The 17,197-nt window shown below is 41.5% G+C and overlaps 1 protein-coding gene and 1 long non-coding RNA gene across 3 annotated transcripts in view; both read left to right on the top strand.

The window, feature by feature from the left end:
* Positions 1 to 1,141: 1,141 nt before the first annotated feature.
* MOB2 (MOB kinase activator 2) overlaps positions 1,142 to 17,197 on the top strand; it is a 120,674-nt gene continuing 104,618 nt past the window's right edge. The window contains exon 1 of one of the 2 annotated variants that reach the window (XM_075163007.1): positions 1,142 to 1,352. In XM_075163007.1, coding sequence (XP_075019108.1) covers positions 1,336 to 1,352 — 17 coding nt within the window. In that variant the 5' untranslated portion in view covers positions 1,142 to 1,335. The remainder of the gene's footprint in view (positions 1,353 to 17,197) is intronic. The other variant, XM_075163006.1, reaches the window with a different exon arrangement.
* LOC142088074 (uncharacterized) lies at positions 1,359 to 16,165 on the top strand. The gene is made up of 2 exons (XR_012675710.1): positions 1,359 to 15,562; positions 15,980 to 16,165. It is a non-coding gene; the product is annotated as an uncharacterized LOC142088074 (long non-coding RNA).

Raw genomic sequence — 17,197 nt, 5'->3', positions numbered from 1 at the left:
ACCCCCAGACCCACAGCACCACAGGGCTGGGAGGGCGCTTCATGCCCCTGGCACGGCGGGGTGGAGGAAGCAGGGCAGGGGAGGAGGATGATGGCTCAAACAGCCTCTGAAGGATGGTCCTTCCCTCAGAAAGCTGATGACCGCAGGGAGTCCAATGAAGTAACCGTCACTCTCTCATAACACAAATAGTTTTTAATTAATACTCGTGCCCAAAGCATGCAATCCCCCTCAGCAGATTTGCCTCTGTAAACATCTCCACCTGAGCAGGTGCTGCTGATCAGGGGAAATCGGTCACGAGGACATCCGCCCTGTCTCACACACCCTTTGGAAATGCTGCATGATTTGCATGGAAGGGATTTCTCCTCTTTAAAACAGTTAGGATCATTTACATCTCAAAAAGGTGCGGTGTCGGGCTGGCTGTGGCTGTGGGCAGGCATCGTCCCTCTGTTTTTGTGGAGCTAGTAGTTGGTCGGGTATTTTTGCAATTAGAGGAACTAAGAAAGGAAGGATTTTGAGTCAAAGAGGAGACTCTGGAGCACAAGGTGCAACCAGTAGCGGAAAGGACGAGGCAGGTGAGGGAGGCAGCCAGCCCGTGTCCCACGTCCAAGGCTCCGGGACTCCCTCAGGGTGCCGGCAGGGGCGAGAGGAACAGCGGTCTCCGTGCAGGAGCAGCTTGGGTCAATGCCTCGTGTCCCTGTGGGAGCTCCAGGCCTTCGTCACCCTCACGAATTAACGCATTTTGTCTTGCACACAGGCTGGTGTAACCACCCCAGCGCCACCTCAGGGGCCCTGACATGGAGCTCTCCTCAGGGAGCCCGTGGCATAGCGAGAACCGAACCACTGAGGCCCAGTCCCGGATGGTGAAATCCCCTCAGAGGCGGACGAGTAACGCCGGAGGGCCCTGACCCGGGGACCAACAGCCCCCAGCCAGGAGAACGCCCCTCGAGGGGCCCCGCTCCCCTCAGCCCCGGGGAACCCGGGCGCGCCAGGGCCCCTCAGGCCTTCAGCGCGGGAACGGCCGCGCCCGAACTGCATTTCCCAGCGTGCCCCGGGCGGCGGCGGTGGAGGGGAAGGCGGGGGGGCGCTTCCGGGTTGGCGGCTGGCGGCCGCCAGCGCCGTGTGTTTACTTCCGGCCGCCTCAGTGCGCGAGTGTCAGGCTGAGGAGGGGACCCGGCGCAGCCTGGCGGCCGCCCCGCCCGCACCGCCCAGCCGGAGCCGGGCGGCGGGGGAGGGAGCGAGCGAGGGGGGGAGGCGGGAGGAGCCCGGCCCCCATGAGCGGGCGGTGAGCGGGGAGTCGGCGGCCGCGGGAGCTTCCCGGCGCGGCGGGACCCAGCCATGGACTGGCTCATGGGGTGAGTGGGGCCCCCTCTTCCCCCGCCGGAGCGGCTCCCGCCTCGGCAGGCGTCCCCGCTGCCGGGCAGCCCGCGGCCGTTGGGGGAGCCGCTGGGGGCGCGAGGGCCAGCCGTTGGGCGCGTGCGGAGCGCCTGCCGGGCGGGGAGGCGCCGGCCGCCCTGTCGGGTGCGGGGCGCCCCGCGGGCGGCGCGAATGACTAATGGGTTATTGGCGGCGGAGGTGACAGGCGGTGCGTTCGCGTCCGGCGGTGACAGCGAGAGGGAGCGTCAGCGAAGGCGGCTGGACCGCACAGGGGCGAGCTGCCCCGGGTGTAGCCGGCGGCGCTTGAGGGGAGGCAGAGGTGGAGGGCAGCCCTTGCTTTGTCCCAAGCCGTCGCTCTCTGACACAGTAACTTCTCATTCCTTTTCTTCGGGGGTGCAGGAAGGCTAGGCGTTGCAGGTGTCCGTGCTTCCCACCGGTACAGTGTGGGACTAATACCTCTGCGGCAGAACATCGCTTTAAACGAAAGGCTTGCCAAGGTTTAAATGGCTTTCTTTGGAGAGGAAGAAGAGACCTCGGCAGAGATTAAAGCCAAATCAGAGCCACGCCAGGGGGCTTGGATAGCCTGGGATTAATAGTGCTAATTACACAGAGACAGAAGGTAGAAAGCGCTTTGCTGCTGGTTTTAGGGCTGAAAACCTCAGTGCAGGAGAGGGAGATGCAGTTGATGGGAGAGACCTGATATGCTACCAGTATCCCAAGCAAGATAAACTCGGTTACTTCTCGCACGAATTGTGCTGGCGACCTGCACTCAGGTGAACTGTGAATAATTATGCTTCAAAACCGCATGAGCAGTAGGTTTATCTTCAGCAAAACCAGTATTGCAGTGATAACTTGCTGCCCTTAGTTTCTTCTTTACAGTAGTTTGATCCGGTTCCTGAATGTGATCTTTACCATCTAGGTTGCCTCCTTTTCTAATGTGATGTGCCTGGAATACAAAATAAACTATTTTGTCACAGTTGCTAGATGTGGTATAATAGAAAGATTACTCGTGTGTGTGTGTGTGTGTTGCCTTTTGTCTGCAGCTGGACTGTTTGCTGGTGGAAGTACGGCACTTGTTCCTTATCTCCAAGCTAGATGTGGCCGACTCTTGAGCCACTTGTCAATACCAGTTATGTTTTACTGTAAGTTTGACCCCTCAGTCTGATGGAGTGAATGCCGAATATCTGTGGGGTAGATATTGATGGCAGGGTTTTCCTCCAGCAGGCTGAGCGGTGGAAAGGCAGTATTTCTGGCATGTGAAGGGGTCTATATGAAGTGTACTGCAACACTTGTGTTTTTTAAGTAGGAGGGCTGCACTCTATTATTACATGGTCTTAATGAAAATATAAATGACAAGCTTGTTTTGATTTGTTTCATAACAACCACAAAGCTGATGGTCTGTTATATTTAGTTTGTAAAAGTAAAAGCTGAAGTGTCAAAGTGCCACTGTAATTAGGAAAAAAGCAAACCCCAGGACTTATGCAAGACATTTGGATGACTCAAAATGCCTCATTTACGCACTTGTACTTATTTTGTGTGAATTATGTTGTAAAGCAGAAAAGAATCAAGGTTTAGTTTAGCCAAACTCTCAATATGTTAAAAATGCCGGTTTTCTTATGAAAAATATTCTGGGCTTTTTGAAGTTGTTATGAAAAAATTGGCATTTGTTCTGTACTTTTTTACCCGGGGTGGGTGGATCCGTCCATGTGTGGAAAAAGACTTGCCTGTTTTCCCCATTGTAATGGGAATGGATCCTGAGTCATTTGTGTGTTACTCGCTTGTTCTCAGCTATTTCCTGATACGTTTCTTGCCTGACCAAACCCAGTATTGTCCCACTGATGCTCTTAATGTTTTCTCCTTTAAAACTTTGCGGGTTCTATTTGTGTGAATTTTGGGGAGGGTTATGGCAGGAAGGGAGAGCATTGATATTTTGAAGGGGAAAAGGGTGGAAGGCCTGAGGGTCCCTTTCTTATTCTGTCCAAGTTATGGCTGCTGTTAGCAACTATGTGTATAAATGAAAACATCCTTCTTGCTGTTTGTTGAGAAAGAAACTGAGGACATTCGTCTGCCAGGGCAGAAGTTTGGGTAATGTCACTCGCTCAGCCTTCTTTCAGTGAAAACTTCAGCTGTGTGGGTCCCTTTTGTGAGAAGGGAAGGGCTGCAGAAAAACCTGCAGAAATAGTAGGAAAACAGGTCACTCCTAGTAACCCATCAGTTTGTGTCGATGTCTTCTTGTGCCTTTGGAGAGCAAATTGTATTGGTCTGCTTCTTGGTGTTGTCACTCCTTCCCGAATGAGGGTCACCACTAATAAAAGTGCTGTGATCTTTCTTATTCCTAACTGCTTTGGTAACGTGCTGGTTTGCGGTTACAGTTTTCCATGCGCTTGCTCACAAGAACCCTTCTTGTATGTCTCGTGTTATCCGTTGTGCTTTCTTCGTGTTTTGGTATGAGAAACACCCTCTGTGTTTTAACTTTGTACTCCCGAGAAATTAACCTTCAAGTGCAAGTGTGTTAAATTAGGCATCAGTAACAGTTGCTTCTGTTCTAGATCTCTACCCTTCAAGCTTGTGTCGCATTTATCCGATAGATGATTTAGAGTGAGATCTGCTTTATTCCTTGCTGGTCCTCCCCTTCACTTGTGGTCTCTTGGAAAGCGGGGGAAGGGTAAGTTCTAATCGTACCACAAAGGCAGCAGCCCAAGTGTCTCTGATCGCCTCAGAGTGCTTAAAATACAAAAAAAAACCAACGGAAGCTGAAGCTTATAAACAATAGTTAATTTATTGTGGATTAACAAACAGCTATAGGCTTATGTGGTCACACAGCAAAACTTCTCTGGGTGCTGCCTTCTGTTCAGTCAAGTGCTTCAAAATCCAGTCAAGTCCTAGGGAAGAAAATTGAAAAAAATGAGCTGCTGGCATGTTACAGTGCTCAGTTTAGCACCAAAATAAACACAAAGTCTTTTCTGTGGTTGATTGGTATCTTTTACCCTTCTACTGAACGGAGCCCTAATACTGATATTGGTGAAAGACTATGGTTCCTTCAGTGCATTCTCTCCGTTAAAAAAAATAGACCATTTTGAGCTTTTTTGTTGTATATGGGATATATTTTCAGTGCAATTTTGACTCGAGATCAGTGCTGCTTAATTTGCTCACCAACATCTGACAGAGATCTACATTACCCTCTTTGGAAGAGATTCCAAACTTTTGTGTTACAAATAGCACTGATCTGCTCTTGAAGTTCAAGGTAGCAACAAAGAAGGCATTGTTCCTTCAGTTATGAAACTTGCTTTTTAATTTGTTTTAAAATTCATAATTAAAAAGGAGTAAAACATATTAATGATACTGGTAAACATGACACGGTGTCAGTTATTTTTAATCTTCAGCTGTGATGTCTGATGCTGTAACACGTTTTTTCCTAATAGAGGAGGATTGTGAACTGTTATGTTAAAAGGGAGGAGAGAAACAAACTATTTTACCAACAAATACCTGTTAAACACAAAATGTAATTTGGGGCTACATCTGTACTATAAACTTTGTAGTTATAGCAGGTTAATAGACTATGCTAATTGAAACTAAGAAAACTGCAACAGTTTAACATAGTTGTGATGGCAAAATACCTCTGTAGATGTATCTTAAACTAGGAAAAAAAACCATCTCTGCAGAAATGAGCTGGAGAGCTTTGTACAGGCTACTTGAAAAGCCTTCAGCATGTAGACCAGCACTATAAAAGTGAAGGAAATGGGTAGGGGGAAGATCTCTCATTTTTTCCTTTGCAAGAAAGCTTCTGTTTCCATAAACTACTGGCATTCCCTCTCGACTCTTACTTGAGTGCCTCTGAGCACAAGAGAAATTCTGCATCCTCAAGAAGTGAAATGCTACCTTTAAACTCTTCAGTGAAGATTATTTTCTGTTGAATGTGTATCAATATTTTCTCTGCATTAGAGGATTCTGTTATTCCAGGATCAGTGTAAGCATATCTCGTACTTGTGAGCTGCAGTGTCCACTCCTTTCACAGGCACTTCTGGTACCAGTAGAATGTCAGTGCCCTCATCCATGTGGCTTAGTTTCCCTGTGGTACTAAGGACTCTTTTTCCAAGGGAAGACTACAGCATGTAGCGGCTTTTTAAAAATAAAATTTTAGATGCAAAACTTCTGTTGTGTAATAAAACTTTTTTCTTCTGGACAGCAGGGTATCTAGCTCTTGCGGGGGCGGGGGGTTTATGACAGTAAGAAAGTGTATTATCTCTCTGCCTTTCTGTGCCTTATGGTGACTTGACGGAGATTCACAGCTCCTTCTTCCAGACTTAATTAGAGTGTAAGTGGAGTAAAAGAGAAGGGGCTGTGTGTAATAGGGATTCCTCCTGTCTTTAGTTTTTAAGTTGTAGTATCCACACTGTCATATCATCCACTGCTCAATTATCTGTCTTTTCATATGTTGCCCTGGTGACTTGGAAAGGAGGGCCTAAAACTGATTGAAGGCTATCCTTTTCTCATATCCCACATCTTCAGCTTTGAGGACAGTTAGAAAAGCAACGGCCTAGAAAAATCAGGAAAGTACAGATGGCAGAAGAAAGAAGCAAACTCCTGATCAGAATATTTGTACCTGAAGACAGCACAGACAGGTTTGGTCTACTCAGGTGCTCTGTGATCCGCAAGATAGAGCAGGCGGCTACAGCTCTAAACTGAAGAATGTCTAATCCAATGTAATAGCCTTCACACTTGCAAGTTTTATTTCATAATGCCAATTAATCCATTATAAACACCACATATATACGTTGCCTTGCATAGTCTTCATCTGACCAGGATAGGTAGTTGGAAAGTATTAAGACAGCACAGTAACTATGCAAATTCAATCTTTTCAAGTATACGCTATACTGATGATTTTTAACAAACAGTGCAAGAGGACTTCTCTAGGTCTGCACACTGCTAGATTTGTTTAGTACAGAAGGCCTGTGTGCCATGCATTTATTTTATTTAGCTATAACTGTCAGGGGCTTAAAATAAAGCTAGCAGTTTTTCCGCTTGTTTTGGATATAGGATTTTGCCACATTACCCCAGCAGTGATTTTGAAGGCTAGAAGAAAAGTAACACATACTGCTGTTTTGTTGTCTTCCATTCCGCATTTATGGAAGTGTCTGTAAGAAATTTCCTCATAAGACCTTAAGACGCTGTCCAGTTCAAGATACACTATGGTGAAATACGAGTAATATTGTTATGCAGAGAGGTCCTAGCCTTGAGCTAGAACAGCTAAGGACTAGATGTGAAAAAAGCACATTAGTGTTCTAGTTCTGAGTCAGTAAAAATCCAATATGCTAATTTTTCAGCTGTTAGACTAAATCTTTGTTGCTTTTCAACAGGATGCATTATCATAGAATATCTGAAGTTGGAAGGGACCCATAAGGATCATAAGTCCATTAATCATAAGGAATGCATCTTGTAGTGGGAACAATGAGAAATCATGCAGCAGACTTAGCTGTCAGCGTGGCTGGTGCATAATATAGTTGAACCAAGAAGAGTACTGCTGTCTTTGCGTAGCAGACCTTTATATATAAAAAGGTAGCTAATGATTTTTATTCTAGGTACTGTTTGAAACTTCCTAATTATAGCAAATATTTCTATAAAAAAGGAAGAAAGGAAGAACACTGGAAGTTCTTCAGCTGCTGTAACCATAAGGAACGCTTTCCCCGTTCTTCCCTTCAGTCATCTTCAGTGAAGAAAGTCTCCTGCCTTTATAAGGCAGTCTTCCCCCTACAAACTCTGCTGCAACATCTCACTTTTCACAGCTTGCACGGTGTGTATATTCGTTCTGTTTTTTAACTGACCTCACAACAGGTGTTTCCCTTGCATTACATTCCGTGCAAATTCTTGGCTTCGCAGGCCATTTTCCCTACTTTGAGGGAGCTGAAAATAACTCAGAACCGGTAAACCGGACACGTCCAGTCCCATTGAGCAGGGAAATATTCACATGTTCCTTATTTACTTCTGTTTATAGGTGCAACATTACCTATGGGGTCCCAGATTGTTCTCCCCAGATGAATCTAGGTCTATCTGTGAGCCACTTGCACTCAGTTACTTATGAGACTTCAATATTATTCCATACACTTATCAGACATGAGCAGTACCTCTGCTATACCAGAAGTTAGCTGTGAAAACAACTAGTATAACGTAGTCCACAGGTAAAAGAATAACTTGTAATATTCATTAGTGTAGTAGGAAGGGTGCTGATAGTTTGAAACGTGAGTTTCCCGGGCTGTCATAGTTGTAGAAAAGCAGTCAGGACTGGACGAGAACAATTTAAACTTTCCAGACATGTTGTTCCCTTATGTTTTTCTGGTTCTATAAGTGCTCGGTTATATTACTGAGATTGTCACTGTCATGGCTTTTCTGCTGTAATGCAAAACAAATAAAAAATAACTGCAGAGCCTTGCTCCCTGAAGTGTCCTGCTATAGTTAATTACTGATTTCTTGGAGAAAATGCCAAATAAATCCTGCATTTTGAAACCTGTGTTAGTTTAGTAAACCACAGAATTTGTATCAGTTAGGCAGTTACTTTCCTTCGGTCAGTACAATGCACGTGAATACTGGTTTGTTCTTATGAGAGCATTCTTTTTCCAACAAGGATTTTATTGAGGGACAAGAAGAGTAGATCAATCTCAAGGTCCCTAAAGTAAAATGAACTATTACTTTTCTCAGAAAACGAGTTGAGCGTTCTAAAAGTGTAGCAATACTTCTTCCTTGATCTCTCTGCATGTTACCCTCTTCTCCTTTGTGCTAGTATCAGTATTCAGGAAGGCTGATAGGTTAAGATGCTCATCTGACTGAAAACTAATCTTTTTTTTTTTTTCTCTCCTAAGGTTAGTTTTCAGCTAAATTAGTTCCATTAGCCTGTTTGTGTAGCTACATGAATAATGTTAATAGCACTATGAAGCTGATGAGAAGGTAAAGCGTAGGGAACACTCTTTTTGGTGGCAGCAAGGACTTGAATCAATTGAAGGTAATCGTGTAGTAATGTGATTATTCGTGCTAATTACTCTGCAAAGAATTAGCGATTTTCTGATTATGTATGCTTTGGCTTGAACTGTTTGGAAGAACTGCAGAATATCTGAAAATAGGAGATGCTATGACTACGCTGGTGTCTTGGAGCAGGTAATGGTCTCAGAGCACTGCCAGAAGAGTTGTCCTGCTGTCTTACATTCAGTTTATGGCTGAACTTCCAGTTCAGACTCGTGAACTGGAAATTTATGAGTAACTTGGAATTTAAAATTTGCTCTAAATCAGGTTTCATCTACCTGAGAAAAGTGCTGGCTCTGTCATGGTGTGAATGTGAAGGTAGGTGGTATTTTGGATGCCTGGCTGAATCCAGCAGTCTGATTCAAGAGAGTTTTCAGGAAGCGTGGTTCACGCATGATGGCCTACATAGCTTTGCCATATTTCACTGGCAGTTTCCATCTGTTACATCTACTGGATGTGGGCCCAGAGCAAGCATACTTGAAAGAGTAAAATTAATAAGAGACTGCAATTTTTAGATAGCTGTGTATACAAGTTTGAACTCGGTGTTGTCAGATCTGCATGTTCTGCAATCATTGCTGACCTATTAAACAACTTTAATGTGTGTCTCTGCTACTGGAATGCTATTGAAGTAATCTTGTGCATCATTTTTAACCCGTGTTTAGCCTTCTACAATCAGTGATAAGGTTGTGAAACTTACTTTGCTAGGTTTAATATCTAAATGCCCTCCTTAGAAATTTTTCCACCCATCTTATCATGCAATAAAAAAAAAAAAAATTTGACGGTGTCCTTCACTGTACTAAGTTTTATAATGAATAAATGTGATTTTTAAAAAAATTATTTTTGCAATCATGTTGTTTGTAATGTTACTGGAGACTGTTATATCAGTGAGACTACTTGAGGAAGAACTGTTGCTTCATTGCTTTGTTCCAGCACTTCACTCTAAGAGCTTCCCTGCTCCTGAGACAGTGTGCAATAATTTTAAATAATTTAATTTTGGAGATAGAATGATGACTATAACTGTAAATGGCTGAACAGCAGTACTATAATTTTAGCATTTGGAGGGGAAAAAAATGGTGGTTTTGTCTGAAGTTAGTTTCCTTTTATTCTGCCAGCCACGAGAAACTGGTCAGGGTGCAAGTTCTTCACACAATCCACAAAGCTCTGTTTCTGACTGTGGCAAAAGAGCATTGAACACACGTTAAAAAAAAAAAATTCAGAATTTAGGTACAATTTTCAAGGCCCTGAAGAATGTCAGAAATTAAACTGGAATCAAGACAGGAATGACTGTCATAGATCAAATTCCATCTTACTCTGAACATTCAAAGAGTAAATCCATTAAGCTAGAATGTAAGCATGCAGAAAACTGTATTTTTAACAAGAATCTTATGGGCTTTGGTGGTAAGGGCAAAGTCAAAATGACCCAGGTCCAGTAACTCGAGCTCTTCGGAATATATCTGCATGCCTTTTTCCCCTCCCTCCCCCCCAGCCCCCTTTCTTCACTGTTCAGGTTAGAAAGGTGGTCATTGAATATTTTATCATCAGTGTTCAGGGACTGGATCACTGCTGTCCCTTCTCTGTACTGAAATGTGTAAATAGTTGGGACTTCTACCTGAGAAGTTTCCTAGTATTTATACATAAAGCACAGAATTTGTGTGAAACGGGTTGCACAGAGGTGACCTTGAGAGGAGACCTTGAGCCTTTTTTTTTTAACGGCTTCATTTTACAACCTTAACGTTCCTTCACCTAGAATTTCGTAATTTAGAGAACTTCTTTCTTTCGTATGGTTCTTCATAAAACAGCAGGGAGTTGTTCAGGAAAGGCTTTGTTCCATACAGTGTATCTTAACAGGTTATGCAAAACTGGCTAGAGATGTTTTTTTTACAAGGAGGTGTTTCGTGTCTACTTTGCGGATGGGCTCAGGTTACAAAGTTAACTCTGTGGTTTCAAGTTTGTGTCAGTTGTGATAAATGATAAATAGCTTTCTTTTCAGTCAGTCTGCTCTCTGATGATATCCAGGTGTTGCTGGACCTCCAGTCTGTAACCTTCATGATTGTCATGGCTAATAAAGTGTTAGCGTGTGACTGCTTTCCATCAGATATAAAAGGGACCGAGTTTGTAGTGAGGGCTAATAACTTTTTAGACCAACAGATGTACTTGGGGAGGAAGGAAGAAGCTTCTGAGCATACTTGTATCTCTTGTTTATGTTAATAGAGTGTCTTGTACAAAACCACGTTAGTACTACAGCTCCTTGTCAGCTGGATAAATCTCACCTCCTGATTTAGCAGGGGGCTGCTACCTTTTTAAGGAGCTGACCAGCCTATATTCAAAAAGCCACAGGTGGGCACTGGTCTTGCTATTTAAGGTTATCTGAATCTCTTCCAGGAAAGGAGAGAGATTAGAAATGGGAGTATTTGCTGGTTCTGATCTAGTGTATCCAGATCCCCAGATATACCTACTCCCCTCCAATGCGGTCTTTTCTTTTGTTCCGTGAGCCAGCCTTTCGTGGTTCATTTGTCATTTCTGTTTGGGATGCATGGGCTAACGTACAGTTCTGACATATTTACAGGTCTCGTCTGTGTCTCCTTTCTGTTGTAGCCAGATAGTGCCATTTTTTGAATTAGCTGATTTTTGAGGTTTGGAAGAAGTCTGACTAGTAAGAGATGAACAGAAGAAATAGTGAAGGAGATACTTCAGCCTAATCACTATAGCTGTTTTTTTGTTCAAGTCTAGTCTTAATCTTGTAAGGTAGAGGGTCTGTTGGGTGCCCCTCTGCTGCTTGATTTTTCGGGCATTAAGGAGTACTGTTTCTTCTGCACAGTATTCCTGGATGGACATCTAACAGTAGTTGTTCTTATTGTGTCCCTTTCTCACTTGATTATTGTGGTGCTGTTGGTTATGAGCAATTTTTGAAGACTAACCTGAAATTTCAGGTTTTTTCGGATGTATTTATTGGGCATATGATAGGCTTTTACCATGTGGTCTGGCATAGCACAGGTTTTAGCTTTGAGTTATGGGTGCTATTCAAAACGCTGAATTTGGTGATTTGCATTCTTATAACCCCAGAACGTCTGTAATGAGGTTGTCTCCCTTGCCCCACCCTGCTGAATATGAAGGTACTGGCCCGAGTCACTTGAGCTTGTTGAGGCTTGAGCTGGTGGAGTAAAGCGCTATGAGAACTCATCTGCGAAAGAGTAGATTCTGTGTTCATGTGTGTAATGCACAGCTAGGTATTTAGCTGCACGTTTATAGGCAGTGTGGTTGGTTTACTTTCTAAAGGATGGCCTTCCTGTTTTCACACAGTACTATAAGGTGGTGGTTTTTGTTTTGGGTTTTTTTTTTAAAGTGTTTATAAGCGTTTTCCAGCCTTGTTTCAGGCAGGATGTCCCCAGTCATCCACTAAAATGTGGGCAGCTGTTGCTATATGTGGTATAACTTTCCAGGTGGGCAAAATATTATTTACATGTTCAGACTTGCATTTTCTCATTATTGTTGATAGAATCAATGCTTTTGTTTAAATCAAGTTCATCTTGGTTTTAGGTAGAGTGAAAGCTTACTAGGTTGACTGGTTGGGAATACTTGAAATTAGTCATCTTGTTAATGGAGAAATATTTTCTGCCATTCATGAAACATATGCAGGATAACAATCGACTGCCTTGCAGGACAAAATCACTTGCTGGTTTGTTGTTTCAGTAGAAATGTATGTAGTCCTTTTTCTAAGTAAATAAAATAAGAAATATTCTTGCTTAGTAGATCTATTAAATTCCGACGTTTAAACATTTTATTCTGAAAAACGGGCTCTTTTTTATTTTCTAGTTGGCAAAAATTTCTTGAGAAGGAAATAACTTTATAATAGAGACAGACTCATTTCAACACATTGGTTCTACTTGTTTGGGGTGTGTCAGCTATCCACAGTATTTCTGAGCCAAGCTAAAAATGTAAAATAAAAAGATGTTAGGTATTTCTGTGGGCATCACGAATTAAGCTAACATGAAGGTTCTTAACTTCTCAATGACAACTTCCATGAAGGTTGAATGAATTCCATGAATGTTTTAGCAGATACAATTCAAATTCACTCTTTTAACTTGATTTGACTTCCTGTATAGAAAAGCACTCTTGCAATGACAAACAGTAAAAAAAAAAAAAACTAAATTTTTTTTTTTCGAAACAAACCTGAGACGCATGAGAGAGATCACCAGGCTGATGGTCCCCAGTGTTAAGAACAGCCATTGCTGTTAGAGTAAGCGGGTAGAATTTGAGCAAAGAGGAAGCAAATAAAGGAAGAAGGAAGGTGCTTATACATGTAATAAAACTTTGCTAGCACATACATCATCATTTCCCATCTGGGTATAATAAAGGAATAATAATTATTTTCCATTATTACTAAGACCTTGATGTTTTTATAAAATACTGCACACAACAGTACCTTATGTAGAATCACTGTTTGTAATTGAACTGTAGCTGTCAAAACAAATGGATGAAGAACTTGGATACGGGGAATTCCAGTACATGCCTGAGCTAAAGGAATAATTTATCGTTCATCCAGATAAACGTCTGTGGCCTGATTCGTCCCACATGCACATTTTGCAAATGGAGGGCTGCAACACGCTAGCCGTGTATCACAGTATGCTCTCTGTGCTGCTGTCTGGTGTGACTTTTCAGTTGCCTGTGGCTGCGAAAATTATTACCTGCTCTTTAAGACCTAGGCCAATAGTGCTTGTCCCATGGTTTGTATATAATATTTTCTTCTACTTGTGGACTTAGCACACTTTTATTATAAGGTGTGGATGTGGTTTGTTTGGGTCTGTGACTTTACAGACAAAGGTTCTAGTCCTAGTTATACCAAAAATCAGTGTATGTAATTTGATGGTATCACAAGTCAGGCCAAAAGATACTACTGATCCGTCTCAAGGGCTAAGACGGAGAAACACTGATGTCTTCTGAATGATGTGAGATTTGAACTTGAGGGCACCTAACTACCAGATCAGTGCGCCCTTTGTGGACTACACAGTACCTGAGTGGGAAAGGACCTTTGCATTTTGGAGGGCTTGATTTGATAGTGCGATGGAAAAGGAAATACGATTGGGCTGAAATGTGCAACTTTGTGCAAAATTGTGTCCTCTGCCATTTCCTTTGAAACTAGGGTTTGGTAACTGCTCCATGTTTGCTGCTCTTATTATGTTAATCAAGTACTCTAGAAGTCAAACTAGACATCTATTAAATGAGCTATGAAAAAGTACACGAGGCTTGGAGGAGGTTGAAGGCTGTTGTAATGGGGGAGCCAGACTGTACATGCAAACCAAATCCACCCAGAGTTTTTTGTTCCTAGCAAAGTGTAATGTGAAGATGTACTTCTTTTTCCCTATTCCTCTTAATTCTGCGATCCGCTATCCTAAATCTTCTACTTTTTAAAAATGGCACACAAAGTTTTACTTTGGAGGGATGGAGGGAGAGTTAATTTTACCTGTTTGGTATCGCTGACCAAACAATGAAGTAGATCTGGTCTGTGTTAGCTAAAATAGCATCCTAGCTTTGGTATGTTTTGGATGAAAAATATCGCATCGTTAGGAAGGGTTGTTGCCAAGACGAAGTTTCTCAGAGAGTCTAACTGAAATTGACTGTCCCCTTATCCTTTTGCTGGTATATGCCCAAGTATATGGACTTTTTACATGCAAAAAAACCCAAACAGCTGTGGGAACAACTAATCCAAATTGGATCTACATTCCCACTGAAAGTAATAATGTGGCTGCTTCCAGGAACTATCCCCGTGGCTTGTTTCCCCTAAGATCCCTGGAGACTAGTGATGTGGGTGGAGGCACAGGACGTGAAGTAAGAGTATTGTGAGATAAACCTGTCCAAAAAGGAGTCTAATCTCCAAGGAAGACAATGGTTATCATATAGCCATGGGCTACTCATTAACTTGGGGTTGCTAAAACAAATATTATTCTAGAGTGACAGCCAGCTACTAACATGAAACTGTTACTTACTTTTAAATCTCATTTTGGATTTGCTTCTTTGCACCAATTTTTTGGAGTTTAGTAGTAAAATGACAATGTGAGTATCACAGCAGGCACTGTCTCAGACCTCCGAAGAAAGAATGAATTCTCCAATATGCTCTTGTTACAAAATCAAATCCAGAAGAACTTCAGATTAACTAGGTTTCAATAAATACTTGTTCTGCTTCATCATGTGGAAAAGCAACAGCAAGTTCAAAAATGGGGGGAGAATAAGGCAAAAGTGGGTTTAAAGACAATTGATTTACCAGCATACTTTTACAATAAAGAACAATTTTGGCATCTTGCATAACAATAGAAGGTTGGAATACTAATGAATAGGAAGAATTTCTGTATACAGCCCATAGTTGAGCTATGGGGTTTAAATTGTATGATTCACTAAGGTAAATAGTACAGTTCTGTAAAGATTAACCACATTAGCAAGAGTACTAGCTAGGATAATACTGGTTTCCACTCAATGCATCAAAGTCGAGCAGTCAGAGCCAGGAAGAAATTTCTCTTGGGATATGGTGTTGGGCAATTAGCTGCATTTCCAGAGATTTATGGAGTCTTCTGAACCGCTTCAGTGTTGGCCATTGTCAGAAATGGAATGTTGGGCTTGGTAGGCTGTTGTTTTGCATTATGCATGGTTCCTGTGATGCGGAGGTAGATATCCAGAACATATTTACATAACAGCATGGTAAAGCTTAATCTTTCCTTCTGTTTGCAAATACCTCCCCTTTCAACATACAGGAAGTTGAAATACTTCATAAAAATCTGATTGTTATAGAGGGACAGAAATAAAACTCCCTTCTAAAATAACTTTTGTAACACTTGTTTCCAGTATCTGTTTCTTCGTACAAAAGTACTAAATGTATTAGTTGGTGATTCGATTTTAAGTTTGGAAAACTTAAGAAGAAGTACTAATGGAATGCTCTTCCTCCTGATTTTTAAGTCAGGGCTATTTGTTCATTTGCACCTCCGTGATGTGTCTTAGAGAAAGATTAAGAAATTGATCTCTCTTCTTCCTTGTTTTAAATTAATACTTTTTGGACTAAGGTCAACTTTTTCAGATTTATTATTCATGAAGTCAGCTGTCTTGTTAGCATATTTTATTCTTGCATTTTTTTAGAGGTGCTGAATTACAGCATCTGGTTCCTAAGGATGATGAAGTCACTCTTTTTCTGGTATTTACTGTTCCCTATTGTTGAAATGTCACCTTTGGGACTGTGACTGTCATTAGACATATGTTAATCCTTGTAGTAACTTTTAATGATACTGATTATGCAATGATAATGAGGGAAAAAGATGAAATTGGTTCTTGGGGGAGAAGATTTGAAATTCCATGGAATTAAAAGTATCCCAGGATGTTAATATTGAATCATGGCAGTGCTCTTCCTTTATTACTAATTTTTTATAGGTGAAAATACGCCAGCTTTTTCTTCCTTTCCCAGAAAGAAGTAAGAATTAAGATAGAGTCTATTTTAACATCAGCAAGAATAGAATGTAAATTTGGAAACAAGACCACTTGGTTATATATATGAGTCGTATTATTGATCTACTGTTGTTTTTCTAATCTGTACTTGCTTGTGTTTTTATTATAGCTCTTTCTCAAAAACAAATATCTACTTGGATCAGGGATGTGTTTTCAGAGATGCCAGATGGTACATTGGCCTTGGTCTTCCTGAATCTGCAGTGCTTCCTGAACAGTTTAAATACTTAAAACTTGCGTACTCCTCTTGGCTATTCTGAGCTGAAGCTTCTGAAGTTTTAATAAACTTTTGTCACAATCTGAAGGTTTGGTTTCAGTCTATGGTAATTGTTTGTGATTTTTTTTTTTTAAATTCCAATATAATGTTAACGTTTAAGCACAGTTTGCTAATTATAATCCTGCAGTAAGAATTACTTTAGCATCTGGAAATATGAAACAAAAAGATCATGGATTGAATGTGCTTTCCCTAAATGTAATTGCCACTTAAAATTATGTAAATGCTAAAGTGAATTTTCTCTCCCCCAAAATGCTAATGGTGAGGATCCTTGATAGGAAAGAATAATGATTACTTTTTTTTGTCTCATTAAGTGAGTGCTTTACTTGTTGTTAATTTTTGGGGTTATTTTGTTTTTGGTTTTTTTTTGTTGTTTGTTTCTTTGGGGGTTTTTCTGCACATGCACAAGAGAGATCTCAGCATGGATCTAAATACACTTTGTATTTTTAAAGTTTTACAGTTAGTAACACGCTAGCTTAATAATCCTAGCTTTATTTTATTCATGTAGTATAAATACAGAGGAAGAGTCTTGATCAGGAGACATATAAATAGTATCTAAGTATGTAGATGAAGAAAATATGATTCTGTTGGGTACTGCAAGGAGTAATATATAACCAAGCCAGTTCAAACAGCTGATCAGTTGAATGCTACCTCTGATTTGTTGCTATCATGCTGAGAATAAATCAGGTTTGTGTAGTGACTGGAAATGACCTTTTTATATTCCTTGGAACTGTTTTCACTTTAGGCTTTTGAAAACCCCCTGCTCTTCCCCCGCTTCGTTCTAGTAGGTTTTAAATCGAGTTGTTACAAAACCATTGTGTACACATTATTGTCCACATAGATTTTATGAGAATTTGCATTGGTCTAATTAACTCAGTTCAAAAAATAAATAAAGTATGACAGCGTCCAATGTTTGAGTCTTGTACCTCAGCTCTTCCTGGTGAGATTCCATTTCCTTACAAATACAGTAGAATTTGACTCATTCAGGTATTACATTCTCCAAAATCTCTTGGAGAAGATTGAGTGCTTTATTATCTAAAGGGTGACCTCATCATA

This window comes from Calonectris borealis, chromosome 14, assembly GCF_964195595.1.
Source record: "Calonectris borealis chromosome 14, bCalBor7.hap1.2, whole genome shotgun sequence".
Lineage (NCBI taxonomy): Eukaryota > Metazoa > Chordata > Aves > Procellariiformes > Procellariidae > Calonectris > Calonectris borealis.
This window is presented reverse-complemented; position numbering and strand designations above follow the sequence as displayed.